The 14986-nt window shown below is 42.0% G+C and overlaps 2 protein-coding genes across 3 annotated transcripts in view; one reads left to right on the top strand and one right to left on the bottom strand.

Moving 5' to 3' along the window:
* The window catches only part of Tbc1d32 (TBC1 domain family member 32), a 202417-nt gene that overhangs the window by 108879 nt on the left and 78552 nt on the right, over nucleotides 1–14986 (top strand). The window contains exon 22 of the mRNA XM_005073305.4: nucleotides 2833–2921. Within this exon, the coding sequence (XP_005073362.1) occupies nucleotides 2833–2921 (89 nt within the window). The remainder of the gene's footprint in view (nucleotides 1–2832; nucleotides 2922–14986) is intronic.
* LOC101824436 (male-specific lethal 3 homolog) lies at nucleotides 9024–14380 on the bottom strand. Of its 2 annotated transcripts, none has more exons than XM_040758317.1 (2): nucleotides 14230–14380; nucleotides 9024–11069 (listed from the first exon to the last, which is right to left on the bottom strand). In XM_040758317.1, exon 2 carries the CDS (start codon nucleotides 10710–10712, stop codon nucleotides 9597–9599), a length of 1116 nt encoding a protein of 371 aa, XP_040614251.1. In that variant the 5' UTR covers nucleotides 10713–11069; nucleotides 14230–14380; the 3' UTR covers nucleotides 9024–9596. The 2 variants fall into 2 exon arrangements, with proteins under 2 accessions (XP_040614251.1, XP_040614252.1); XM_040758318.1 differs by having other exon boundaries at nucleotides 9024–11014; nucleotides 14230–14373.

Genomic DNA, 14986 nt, shown 5'->3' with positions numbered 1-14986 from the left:
TGCCTTAGACAGGGAAGGCGAAACAGATGCAACAGACCTTTTTATAATTAAACACACATCCTTACATCATTAAACAAATACAGCATAAACAAATGTAACACACCTTTACACAGTTAAAGTAATATTCTGCAGCATAAACAAATGTCTAGTTAAAAAGATACTTTACAACAGTACTTATACTGAATTTCTCTTTGGTTACCTAGCCCTGGCTTTAGGCTGACCACTAGCTTTCTGAACATATTCTCAACACGGACAGTCTGTTTTGAAATGGGATTTCTGCAGACTGTTTGCTAGCTCCAGCCCTTCCCCAGCTGGTTGCTGGCTTAGTCTGCTTTAAGAGGTTGATTCCTTTCTGGAGGCACTGTGGTGCTTAGAAACCAGAGCTCTCCCTCCATGAAGCAGGTGTCCTGGGAGCTCTGCTTTCTTCCCTGCGTGATGCTACAGCATTTGTTCTCTGAAAATATGTTATCACTGATGGATTATTTCAGTCTCTCTTTCCACCAGCCTGTTGGCAATACCATATCCTGCCATCATTTTATTCGATGTAGCCTACTTCTTAGATTCAGATCCAGAACTTCAGATCTCCCAGGTGTCACCAGCCATCAATATGCTTAGCTTTGTATTTAGATCACTGCGCAAATTTGTGCTAAGTGATGAAGACACTTACATGATGATTGGAACAGAGTGCCCAGCTAAAATGACTACAGTGACAGAGCTTTATCACAATGAGTCTTTTTGCTCTGTATTATTCATTCATATTTCTGATTTAAACTTATGTATTAGTTACTACACATTCCTATAGAATATTTGTTTTATATATATAGTATATATGAGATAATATACATAGACATATATATGAGGTAGGTTCTCATGTAGTCCAGACTGGTCTCCAACTTGCCATGGATGTCCTTGAACTTCTGATCCTCTTACCTCCACCTCCTTAGTGCAGGGATTACAGGCACGAGCCACCATACCTAGATTTTGTTGTGCTAAGAATCAAACCAGGGCCATGTGCATGCTAGGCAGATGCTCTACCAACTGTGCTACATCCCTAGCTCAGTGTATGCAGTCTAGGATAAGTTTACTCTGTCCATTTTTATTGTGTTCATAGTAGTATTTCTCAAATGTACTTTGAATTATTTATTACTTCTTCCTCTTATAAATCCATTCCCTTACCTCTTATTCATGTGGTGGAATTGGTTTCTTGTCATCATTCATAAAGTATCAATATATTTTATTTGACTTTGTTCCTCACCTAAACCTTTTGCCCTATTCGCCACAGTAATATGTTCTTTTGAAATCCATTGATGAATTTATATAGAAAGAAAGTTTTTAGATTTGTACTCAAGTTATACACAAAAAACAGGGCTTTCTGTTTTGTTTTTAATCATTTCACTTATTTGCTCTTTTTTGTTTTTTTTTTTGAGATATAGTCTCACACAGTAGCCCAGATTGGTCTCAAACTCAAGGCAGCCTTTCAACCTTTACCTCTTGAGTCCTAGGATTATGCAGTATAGGTCATGCCATCAGGCAAAAAGCAGGGCTTTAAAGAAAAGCTTTTAGACATGGCTCTATTGACACAGAGAAAATTGTGTGGTGAACTAATGCTGTCAGTGCGTGAGACTGCTTGTTGCTCCCAGTGTGAGAGATGACTACATAATGGGAAATCTAAAGGAACTTGAAGAATATTAATGCTGGAATCTCACCTGTAGACATATTGTCTTGTCCCGACCCAAAGGACATTCAACGAGGATCTGGTAGATACCTAGGAGAAAGATGGAGGACAGAGGATACAAGAATGGACACCAAGATAGGAGGAGTCTGATCAAGGCGACAACTGTATTTCATCCCAAAGGGATTTATATAGGTGAAGGGAGGAGGAGAGGGAATGGGGGTGTGCTGCAGCTGCAGTGAGCCTGGTGGAGCAAAGGTCAGTTGGAGAGGTAACCCTCTGTGCTGCCTGGAAACCTAATTCGCAGGGCAAAGGTCGGGGGTCGAACATCCTATGTTGCTAGGTAACCTGACCAAAGGTTCTTACTTATCTAGCTCAATCTTTCCGATGTCCTCCCCTAATGGAATTGGGGGCTTTCTGTTGAGCTAATCTTTAACTGCTAATTAAGCTACAGGTCTGTTTCTGGAATTTAGCAGAGGTAGCAGGGTGGTCCAGAGTCACATACTCAGTATGAGGGTTGAGTCATGTCTTCTCTTATGAGTACATGAGGCAGCCGTATCTGGTTGATGGCCAGAGGACCCTGACACTGTCTTAATTGCTTTTAAGTGGAGCAATTTGTCTATTTGTCTGCTCTTTTGTCTATCAATCATGTATTTGTCAGTCATCTGTCTTCGTTTCCTAGATGATGATAATATTTTTTCCAGGATTCTAAACCACTTATTCATACAAACTAGAAAGGCTATTAACATAGCCTTAAGTAGTTACTAGATAAAAATATTCATATCAACTGTTATTGCTTCACATTTGTAGATTTTATATTTGCTTTTAAGAGTAGTTTGTACCTTGGGCACTTTTATCTTTATTTTATTGTACATACAACCTGCTTGCTGCTTCCGACAGTTAGGTGTATATTCTGGTTCTCCACTTGGGATGAACATTGAACTGAGTTTAGAAACCGTCCCAAATCATAACGCTCTGGCCTCACCTAGACCAGTAAGTTCACAAACTCTAGGGTGGGTCTAGACATCTTTGCCCCCAACATCTTATGGCTTCCAGCAATTCCAGTCTGAATCCAAATCTTAGGCTCATTTAGATAAATATTTATCTAATTTATTGTAATAGCTTCTGTTGAGTCTCAGTTGTTTCTTTGTTATTTTTAGGATGTAATCGATAGGCTTATCATTTTGAACTCTGAAGCTAAGATTCGTTCTTTACTGAATTATGAGCAATCACACATCTTTGGTCTAAGGTAAGCTACCAAGTTTTAAGCATATTTTACAAACTACTGAGATTAAGCATTGTTCTATATACATTTTCTGTGAATATATAATATATACATATATACATACATACACACACATGTGTGGAAGGTAATATGTGTGCACATGGAGGCCAGAGTTTGATGTCAGATTTCTTCCTCGGTTGCTTTCTCATTGTTTTGAGACAGGGCATGTCAGTGAACCAGGAGCTCACAGGTTGAGATATACTGCTTGGTCAGTGAGCACAGAGGAATCTGCCTAGCTCTGCCTGCCTGCACTGCGGTTACAGAAGAGTGTGTAACTTTTACGTGTGTACTTGGGAGCACGCTCAAGTCCTCATGTTTGTACTCTGTCCACTGAGTTGCCTGTGCAGCCCTATCTTATACACTTCCAAAAAGTGCTTAAATGGGTTAACGTGAAAATAATATTTAAAGATAGTCTGTCACTCTATAGCATTATAGTAAAGAAAATTATGATGCTTAAGTTGTGATACTGTAGCCTTTGAATGTATGTTCTGCATGGGTAGCAGCTGTCTCCTTTGCTCAGTGTGTAGGGGCACAGTGAGGACTACTTTCATTGAAGTCTCATGAAGATTCTCTGGGCTGGTTTATAATTAGACCCTATAAAGCCTTGAAATAGGACCAGACATGGATGGTTGATCTCAAAGCCTAGATTTTGCTTCTTGGTACTGATCATTAATTGTCCTACTTTTCTTGGGTTTTAAGATTGGTTGAGTTCATGTTCCTTGATATTTTAGTTAGTGTGCTGAAATAGGGAACAATGCAGGTTTGGCAGGGAATTCTCAGGATTTTGCTCATCTGTAGAAACGTTTGTAGCTTGCTTTCCCACCTAGAGACCACTGGTTTGAAAGGCAACTGGATTAAGCTGTCAGTATTACAGTTTTTTGGATATTATATCCTTTATCTCAAAACGTGCTTTCACGTTAAATTTCAATCATCAGTTTATGACATTAGAGATACCACATAGCAAGAAGCATCAGGGGATTATAGATTTAAAAAATTCAATAGAATTCTCTTCTTTTGACTTTTGAATAAATGAAAGTAGATTTTTTCTTATTGTTATATACAAGTAAATTCTCCCTTGTATATTCCTTTTAATTTTTACATTTATTTATTTAGTATGTGCACGTACACACTATAACATATGTGTACAGGTCAGGGTACAATGTCTATAAGTTGGCTCTCTTTCACCATATGGATTCTGGGGGATGGAACTCAGATAATCAGGCTTGGTGGCAAGAGACTTCATCTGCTAAACTATACCCCCAGTCTTTCCTCATTCCCTCTCCTGCCACCTTACATTTCTTTTGCATTTTATTTTTTTCAACTGTTCTTAAGGGAAAATGACTATAATTTTGTTAAGTTATATAAAATAATATATAAAAAAGCCTACAATAAGTATTTTCTGTGTCATTTCTTACACTGTACAAATGGAAGTATCTGTCTTGTAGAAAGAAAATTATCTATCTTGCTATACTATCATCCCACTGCTGACAGGTATGTTGGTACCCTCTCACAGTTTGCACCCTGGGCCCTTGGGACTGTGTACTTGTAGGTGGTGGAGCTGCATTCCTACTTACATCACTCTGCGTACTGCAGAGGAAAGTACTTTCCGTAGTAAAGTCTGCATGTTAACTTTGGGCTTTTTGACAGTTTTTTTTAAGATTAGTGTTTCGCTTTTTTAAACATTAAAATTATTTGTGTGTGTGCCTGTGTGCACACACCTGCATGAATTTATGTATACCACACGTGAGCAGTTGCTTACAGAGGCTAAGTGACAGTGTCACATTCCTAGGAACCGGCACTTCAGGTGATGTGAGCACCCGGGAGTGGGTCCTCTGCAAGGGTACTGAGTGCTCTCCAGCACTGTGCCGTCTCTCCAGCTCTTTTTGACACTGTTTTCCGTTTCGTTTTGTTTTGTTTTCTCATAATTCTACTCATTAGTTTTCTCCTTGGGTGTAACTAAACAGCCAAGGAGTCCAAGGCCTCCAGCCTATGGGAAGGTGCTGCCCACGTTGAGGAGGAGTCTTCCTAGCTCAATGAACCTCGTCAGGAAATCCCTTCCCAGACATGCTCAGAGGCTCATCTCTTGAGTGATTCTAGAGCCTGCCAAGTTGACAATGAATGTTAACCATCATAGTAATAATTTTTATTGTATTTTGAAGTTTCCTCATTGCCTCACTCTGTTGAACTTTTGATGGAAATATTGAAGTCATTTCAGTCTGCTATTTATTGTTCAGGAGGTCTCACGGCAATAGATCCTAGCATCGCATTGGGTGGTTTTGGAACTTTACCTGGGTCTTTCCTTCTTACAATCAGGGCATGCCATCCTCTTCAGGATACAGCCTCGTACGTGTGTCTGACTTGTGTTGCTTATCTGTGCCTTTATTTTTCTCTGCTTGAGAACTCTATGAATAGCATTACTGGTAATTTTGAAAGAACTTGGGTCTAAACACTTCCATGAGGCTAATAAGAGGCTTAGTGAAATGTGGCTTATGGCTTATCACATTTCCACAGCATCGAATGCTGCTTGGAACTCTGAAGTCTAATTTGCTAAGATAGCCTAAGAGATCTCACACTGTAATTCTCTCTTACTCAAGAAGATTGCTTCTTTGATTAGCCCCGGTCGGTGCTCCTTCCAGCCTACTGTGTCATCCTGGACCATTCTTAGTAGAGTGGAAATGTCTCCAAACATGCCACCTCACACCGAGACAACACTGAACAGTCAAAGCTGCTGCCCTGGCCCTCCCTTCTCCCTGAAGCCGTGCTCTCTCATCCCCCACCTCACTGCACTCTGTTTTCTTTTTGGTCAGCTTCTAGTTGGCTTTGCGTTTGCAGCCTCTCAGAGCTGTGTATCCCATGTTTCAAGACCAAGATAATTCCCGTGTTAATGATTCTAGTGTATCCTTTTTTGCCTGAGTCTCATCCTGTTGTAACTTTCATTAGCATTTGAAACAGTGGGATATCTTTTCCTTTCTGTAGAAAAAAATTGTCTTTGTGGCTGGGCATGCTGACTCAGGTCTGTAACTTCAGCATTTGAGAAGGGGTAGCAGGAGAATCAAGAGTTGTTTAAGGTTATCCTTGGCTACATAGTGAGTTCCAGGCTAGAGTGACCTATCTCAGACTCTGTCTCAAAAATCAAAACAAAACAAAACCAAAGAATATATTTTGTTTCTGTGACACTGCATGCTTGTTTAGTTGTAACTTCAGCATCTTTCACAGAGAAGACTCTCTGAATGTAATACTGTGGATTTGGTCCTGGGCCATGCCACTGCCACCCCCACCCCAGATACTCTGTTTTTAGTTGGTATCACATTTGGCCCTTTGAAGTCTCATTTCACAATTTCTCAGGTGTCAAAAACTTCAGTATATCAAAATTGAACTCTGGGATCCCTTCTTCCCCCCATAAAAACAAACAAAGCGAATCTGGTTTCAGTCTCGTTAAGGGCCTCATCCATCTCCTTAGTTGCTTATGTCTGAAAGTCATTTTATCTTTTCATTGTTTTTCAAACAGTAATTTATCTTATTATGACTAAATTAAGCAAGATGGGAAATTAAGTATAATAAATTAAGTGAAATTATTCTTAATTCACAGTGTCATTATTAACATTGAAGAAAATTAGTCTAGACATCACTGTGTATGTGCAGACAGTAGGATGCATACACACAAATAAATTCAGTTATGAAGATGGAGTCAAGAGTGCCACTTTAAATTCTAAATGAATTCTACAGGAAGGAAAAGACACCCTAGTGAGATGGAAGGAATTGCTGAATTTCAAATAACTTTTCTTTTTTTCACTTCAGTAAGTACTTTCCTCAGGATCCCTGTAAGGTTAAGAAGGAAAATTATGTAAAAACCCTTCAAGAGATTTGAGCATTCTATTTCATTTTCAGGCAGATTTGATTGACTCTACTGTGAATGATGAAGACATTAATGCTGCCTTTGGCCTCCCACATCTCTTGTCCCTGTCGGTCTTAGTCTGTTTTATGTTGTTATAACAAAATCCCCGAGGCAGGGTAATTATGAAGTGCTCTATTTGCTTCATAACTCTTATGGCTGGAAGGTCTGAACCGTATGGTGTTGGTGTCCAAGCCACAGCTCCTCACCGTGCTATAAGATGAAGGAGAAACAGAAAAGGACCCATTGTGCCCAGAAGGCAGAGCTCATTTGGCAGGGTGGGAAGCTGGGCGGGGGTGGGTCCTGAATCAGTTTTCCTCTTCTTATTACAGTTAGGGTCTTGTAATAAAACTAACTAGGGCCTTATTGGGAACTGAAATGGGCCCATAGGGAACCCAGATTTGAAGGTGACATCCCATTGACCTCTTCACCTTACTCTGGGCTCCACCTGTTAAAAGCTCTACCACTTATCGACTGTCTACAAAATGAATTCTGGAGCAATGCACTCAAACCACACCTACTGTGAGCCTCTAGCCTACGTCTATGTTAGAAGTTAGCTGCTTTGCCTAATTCTGAACCTGTCATCATGAATCAGACACCATCCTCTCCTCTTTACCCCAAGAGAGACAATAAGCTGATTTTGAGTTTCTCAGTATAGTGCCTTTTATATATGTTAAGGTGAGACAGAGTGTCTCTATGTAGACCAGGCTAGTTAGTCCCAAACTCACCAGGGATCCACCTGCCTCAGTCTCCTGAGTGAATATTTGTAATTTCAAAATTTCCATTTTGGAGGCTGGAGAGATATAGCTAATTGGTTAAGAGCACTTGCTGTTCTTCCTTCCGTAGGACCAGGGTTCAGTACCCAGCACCAACATGGCAGATTACAGATCACAACCATTTGTATCTCTGGGTCCTGGGAACCCAATGCTGTCTTGGGCACCAGGCATGCACATGGTACGGAGACATACATACAGGCAAAACATCCATACACATAAGATAGTCAAAAAACTACCACTTTGTGTACCCTGCTCCAGGTTATTCAATTCCTAAGAGCTGTGTGACACAAGAGGGTAACCACTGACGAGGAATTATGATGTGGCAATTACTCTCTCCAACCCTAGTGTCTTCCGAGGAGGGTTCTTACGTTACGAAAATAGTGAGATAATTATTTCAGAAAAGAAATATTGATATTAAGCCTCCCTTCCCTTTTCTCATGTTGAAAACCAGAGCTGGACACCTTTGGAGGGCTTCCTACAGTCTGTACCCCCTTTTCCTGTGTATGCCAATCATTTCATGTTTGTTGAGCTATAAGACTCTGGGGAAGGCACACTCCTTATCTCTGGGAAGCACAGTGCTCCTTACAGGCTCTGTGCTGGTTTCTAATGCTTTGAGCACTGTCATCCTTTCCCTACACACATAGTGTGGCCGTCCTGAAGGGTAAAGCTTGGGCATTTATGCACATCAGCTTCCGAGCACCTTTCCTGTGACCTCTATCTTTATGGTTGCTCCCCACACTGAGTAATTCTCAAGTTTTCTTGTCTACTCCATTGTCAAGCATTTAACATTTATTTGCACAATCTACTGGTTAATTTAAAGAATTATTTGAATACTTTAATCATTCCAAAAGTTTAGCAGTTTAGTTTTCCTAGCCATCTAAGTATTTAGAGAAATGTATTTTTCTTAGGATGTTTTATTTCAACGTAAAAACTGCTTATTTCATGGATTAAAAAAAATTACAGCATCTGTTTGCAGTGGCCACACACATGCCTTTAATCCCAGCACTCTAGAGGGAGAGAGGCAGGTGGATCTGAGTGAGTTCCAGAATAGCCAGGGCTACACAGAGAAACCCTGTCTGAAAAAACAAACAACAACAAAAATACAGCATCATTCAGTATTAACTCTGTTCATTATATCAGATTACAAATTGTTTTAATCTGTATGCTTTTGAGAGTTTACATCGTCTATAGTAATTCTTAAATATATAAACTTAGTATAGTTTAAAATGTAAATGTAATTCTCCAAAGCCTTCTGTTTCCTTTGCACTCATTGAGACTGTATTGTCAGTTTTCTTCAAAACTAAGGAACCTACTTTGTGCAACAGCTTTCTCTTTTGATTTTACACTTATCCACCAATAGTAAATTTTGTATGAGAATAGTGAAGTTTTATGAATAACTTTTTTTTCAAACAAGACAAAAATTGCTTTATTTAGATCACCAAGAATAATGTTTCACAGAAAGGGAACAGTTACAAATTCTGTTGTTGCAAGTTCTCCTTTGCTGTCAGTGTTGATTTTTCCCCAAACTATTTTGAGATGATCGTATGTCCAAATATGAACTCACATGTGCTGAACAGAGTTCTCTAGTCTCATCACATTAGAAGAGTCTTCAAACACATTTTAGGGCTAATATCTAAACAATGTGGTTCTTGTCAACAACCTACTGTGATATCTATCAGAACAGCCTAAAGTATGTACTTTCATGAATGTCCCCTCTGAACACAATAGCCTGTGCAATAGCATGTATTGTTTTAAATTAACTAATTAGGCAACTTTATGTCTCTACAGGCATGACAACCACATAGCTCAGGAAGTAATTCTTAACAAAAAAACCTCTACAACAGTATGTGAACAACTCAAATACCCAAGCCTAACCCTCTCTCTTGAGCCCCTCCTCCCCCAGGATGGGCCCACCTAGAAAGGAAAACACCTAGCCAGGTGGGGCAGCTGTGCTTACAGAGCTATCAAAACTTAACAGATTGTCCTGGGGTTCTTGCTGCTATAGTGGGCCTCACAGGCTGACACATAAGCCGACTCCAGGAAGAAGTCAGCCTGGTATTCTGCCAAAAACCTCAGAAAGAGATCCAAGTGCTTCAGTAACGCTTTCAGGTTCTTCTCAGAAAAGGACATCTTCCCAAGAATCTCAGGAAGTTTTACAAACAATCGCAGTAAATGTTGTGCGCCATAAATGTATGAGGGGGGAGGTGGCTGGTGTCCCGGCGGGTAATTGTCAGGCACAAGCTTCCAGGAGAGGACCTCATTCATTTCCTCAGTGGACCCTTCAAAACCTGCAAACATAGCACTCCCTTCCTTCCCTGGGGTCAGAGAAATGGGGGAGGGGGAGGTGCCGTGCACAGGTGTCTTTTGCAAGTGCGGGAACAGCTTGGGCACACTGCGCTTGGCCTGAGGCGAGGCCCGGTCCTCAGGCTGCCAGTGGCCGTGGGCGGTGTGTCGCATGGACCGCCTGGGAGCCCGCGGGGTTTCCGCCTCCGCTTTGCGCCTCTTGGGGGCGGCGGGCCCCGCCACGGGCTGGCTCTCGGAGGGCGGCGGGGTGGATGGGCCCGGCCAGGGCGCCTCCTGGCTCCTGCCCGTATCGGTGGCTTTTTCCTCCGTCGGAAAGAAAAAGGTGGAGGAGGTCACCATTTCATACTGTGCCTGTTCCTGCGGGTAGAGCAGCACCAAGGGGAGCGCGTGGTCGAAGGTGATGCGCAGCCCGTCCGCCATCTCCCTGCAGAGGCCCACGCTCCTCTCGGGCGCCGCTCGCTGGGGCTGCGGCCGGCGATCCCCCGAGACCAGCGCGCTCGCCCAGAAGTGGCGCACGTAGCACTCCAGGATGGCCCCCACGTTGGTCTGGCACGGCAGCCTCACCAACCGCCGCCTGCGGTTGATGTAGTAACAGTCGTCCGCCAGCCGCTGCTGGAGCACTTCCGGGATGGGGATGCGGACGGCCCTTTCGTCCGGTTCCCTTTTCGCGTGCTGCTCCGATTCTTTTTTGCCTTTAGGCTTTTGCTCGGTATCAGCGTGCTCACCCACTTCCTCATCCTTCTCCTCACCATCGTCCTTAGGACCACCGCCGAGCGTGCTCATCCTTCTCACGTTTCCGGGACAGTCCCCACCGACAGGCAACCCGCGGCGCTTTCCCCTTCTGCCTGGGCTCCTCGGGCGGGCTGCGGCTTTTCTGGCTGCTTCACACTGTAACCTGAGACTTCATCTGTACCACCAAGTCGGGGCTTTTAGACTGCCACCTCCTGTCTCAGCCATGCACACGATCAGATAGTCTGGAACTTTCTGCCAGTTTTGTCTTTCCCCAGCAACAACATGACGTTCTTAGAGCGGCGCGGCACTTGCGTCCGGGCGGGCGGGGGTCAAGCAGGAAGCGAAGGCACTTTCTGGGTGGAATTGAAATTCAGTTGGTTTATCTTAAAGACCAACCTCTCTATATGTCTTTAGAAGAAGAAGCAAAATACTAATTTAGAAATACATTTAGCTAGCAATTGGTTATTTTAACATAATAAACATGGTTGAGTATTTACTATTCCATCAGAGCAAATCACCTAATTATGTATTCCCAGTAACCCAGTTGCTAAAGTTAAATCTCATTACGTTAGTAATGAGAAAGAGTCCAAATTAACTTATGCAACATATTTTTAGTATCAGAAATTAGAATATAATCTTGAATGCAAATTCCTCATTTAAAAAATTTATGTACCGCACACATTCACACATACCCTTATATACACATCCAGTACATTTTGTTGTTTATATTGATTTAAATAATCATCTGTTGCTAATTGATTAATCAGTGGGTAAGTGTTTTATTGTATAGGTAGATTCTTCAGTATAAAATTTGAATTTGGGAAACTTTAAAGCCATAGATAAATTTATGGACAAATTGCTTTATAACAAACTTAGAACTGGTGTTGGCAATGTCAAAGGGTTGGCACACTTTCAGTCCATACATTTCTATTTACCCTCTTAGCTTTGTGTGTCTTAATGAAATTTATTTCTTACACTGGCTCAGGAAATATTTAAGTTTCCACCAATCATTATTGGAGAGTCTCTCTCTCTCTCTCTCTCTTTCTCTCTCTCTCTCTCTCTCTCTCTCTCTGTCTTTTGTCTTCTTTTGATTTGCTGATTTTTTTTTCTGTAAGGTTAGATCTTTAGTCCTCTATCAGTTCTCTCTACAGTGATCTCAATGATCAGTTTTAGGCTTCTTTAAAAAAAATTGTTGTTTTTATGTTTGTTTCTTTTCTGATATAGCAGTCTTGCTAGTAGCCTAGCCCAGGCTATCCACCTTGTGCCTTCACTGTCAAGTGCTGGGTATTACAGATGTGTGCCACTTCTGCTAATGACCAGTGCTTTATAACCCTGTGTCCTTGTACCCAGGCTCGAGCATTTCTTTGAGCACAAACACAGCTTCTTTTGAGCATTCAGATTATCTGTCTATCTATTAAAGCTATATATTTACAAAAGCCCAAACTAAAGTGCAGCTGCAGGAGATCCCAGAGCCGTTCTGTGATTCAGATCTGCATCTGGTGAGTAGAGGTAGGTGAAAAGACCCCAACATTCCCATTCCCATGCCAATGAAGTACTGACAAACCCACTCTGCTCCCTTCTTTACAGATCTTCAGACTTGGGTGTGTGGCTGGTGTGCGTGGCTACCGTTTGCGCAAATCTTGTCTCAGTTTTGATTTTGATTGTCAGGCAGGTAGGAAGTTTTCTCCAGTGCTGTGGGATGAAAACTTCTGTATCAAGGAAATGTAAGCTACATGCGTACACCCAAGTACACATAATATACTAACGTATATTTTATGTGATGTATACATTCTATATTTGTAAAGGAATATAAAAATTATGGTGGTGTGCAAATATGTAAATTATTGCCAGAAATAAAGCGCACTTCTTTCCTGAAAGCACTGAATTTGTAGCAGTTGGAAGCAGCAGAGAGAGAAGGGGCTTGTGACTGTGGGGTGGGATGAACTAAGAATGTGTTTGGAACATGCCCAAGTCGAGGACGTGATTGATACGCAAGGCCAAACCACACAGAACCACTCCTGTTACCCTAGACAAGCACCTGCCTCCTCCTCCTAGTGGTGGGTACTATTTTACAAGAAGAGAGAGCTAAGTGAGTGATGTGTGGTAGTTTTACATCTCCTCTGTCCCTGTTGGTTTAGTAGGCTCCTCCTCCTAGTGGTGGGTACTATTTTACAAGAAGAGAGAGCTAAGTGAGTGATGTGTGGTAGTTTTACATCTCCTCTGTCCCTGTTGGTTTAGTAGGCTCCTCCTCTTAGTGGTGGGTACTATTTTACAAGAAGAGAGAGCTAAGTGAGTGATGTGTGGTAGTTTTACATCTCCTCTGTTCCTGTTGGTTTAGTAGGCTCCTTTTGCATCTGAGGCCCTCAGTCTTTCTTAGGAACTCAGATCTTGGAATTTAGATTTCCTCTGCTCTGCTCCCCTCACTATAGTTTTTATTACATTCTTGATTGCATCATCCTTGACACCTAATGTTACCATGGCTATCTAACTATTACTCCTCAATGGATTAAGTAACAGTACAATATGGGTGTATTATTCTCCCTGCATAATACAACCTGTATTATTCTTTAATGCCTGTATGATTTCGCCTTATTTTGTATGTATCTTCTACGAAGGAATGTTGAGACTATCCCAAAATATGAAACATTCCTTCCCTGACACTATCACACTTGCACAAAGCCATAAAGTCCTAGGCGCGTGCCATTGGTTCTAATTTAAGTCACTTCATTTTGGAACAATTCCCTTAGGTAGTTATTTTCAAGCTCCTTTAAGAAATAGTTGACACAAATAGGGCACAGAGAAAGTAAACTATTCAGATGATATTACTAATTTGTACAGCTGGAATTTGAGTCTAAGTTTACTGCTTCCAGAGATTGTAATGCCCAACCCATGCATTGCTGAGGTTCCCATTAACATTATCCTAGACACGCACACACGCATGCATGCACGCACGCAGACACGAATGTATGAGCACTCACAACACTGCATTAATTTTCTCATCCTGTGATGATGGTTACTGTAGAAATACTTTACAGAGATAAGCATGACTAGTACAGTTGTCACAGCTGATTTGGACTCTGAAGTTTTATCTGGTATTTTTTACTTTCCTACATTATATCTACTTTTTGCTTCCTATTCAGAGAGACTTGGCTGTTTAGGTCCTCTGTTTAACCTTCAGTCCTGTGTTTAAAGCTGGGTTTTGTGGTTTGAATCGCATTAAATGTGTCTGTAGCTAAGGGGTTCTCTAGAGCCTAGCCATTTTCCTCCTTTACCCTTTAAGGCCTAGATAACTGTGGTCTCTCCTTACAGCAAACAGTTACCATATGGTCTGTTGGTTCAGTGTTACAAGGAGAACTTTTGCATTTCTCTATATGGGAGAGGTACTCTAGAATACCCTTCAGGACTGTCCTGTGAGCTTTTCTAGAAAACTTTAGCTGACATCGACTACTGACACCAGAGCAGCATTCAAGTCCACCAGAGTCCAACTAGGTAAATGCAGGAACCCTGTGGAGTGCATGATTAGTGGAGTACCCAAGATCAAAGGCAGCTGCTTCTCTGAAAAGCCTACCTCAATTTGTAGGAGGATTCTGGAAATCTGCACCTCAGCGGCTCCCCATAGCACTCCTGGCCAATCGGAGTCCCTTCTCACCAGACTGCTTTTGCGACCTTGGAGGTGGGGTGGGGACCTTGCAAATCTTAGTTTCAGTTTTCACCGGATTTGTCTGGTTTACTTCCTGAATCTCTAGCGCTCCACCCCGCCCCACGGAGGCAATGTTTCAATTTGGTGGAAATGGCTGGCTACAGGACTGCTTCATCAAATCCTCCCCCGAAGGGCCAGACAGCCAAGGAAAAGAATGAGTTCCATTTTTAGTAGAAGGATCCTGTGCGTTATTATTTTATTAAAACATAATTATGTTGGGAGAATTGTCACCCCCAATCTCCAGGGAGCTTCCTGACCAGGAGGCTCAAACCTTAGGGGCAAAGGAGCCACAGAGCCCTCTCCTGGTAGGCTGCAGTACAGCATCAGCCTCAGAAAAAAAGAAACAAAAAGAAACAAAAGAGTCTGCAGCACTGAATCCCTGGCTGAACAAAGCAGTGTTGGTGGGTGGGTGGGAGAAGCAGCAGGTGGCTGCCAAGGTCACCATAGCAACCAAGAACAGACAGTGACTTTCTTAGGCTCTTTCGTACCTGCGGGGAGACAGAGACTGGTGAACCTGATTGGCCACTTTTAGTTGGGGGGAGGACTGGCTTGGGGTTCTTTCCCTCCCCCTACCATTTGATAGCTCTGCCTAGATCAATTCTTTTTTTTTTCCCCCTTCATTTTA

The sequence above is a fragment of the Mesocricetus auratus genome, unplaced genomic scaffold (genome assembly GCF_017639785.1).
Source record: "Mesocricetus auratus isolate SY011 unplaced genomic scaffold, BCM_Maur_2.0 Super-Scaffold_100018, whole genome shotgun sequence".
Taxonomy (NCBI): Eukaryota; Metazoa; Chordata; class Mammalia; order Rodentia; family Cricetidae; genus Mesocricetus; species Mesocricetus auratus.
The sequence above is the reverse complement of the archived record's forward strand: the minus strand, read 5'-3'. Positions and strand labels throughout refer to the sequence as shown.

Coding starts and splice junctions, on each gene's coding strand:
- LOC101824436 (XM_040758317.1), bottom strand. CDS start 10,712: ATGAGCACGCTCGGCGGTGGTCCTAAGGACGATGGTGAGGAGAAGGAT.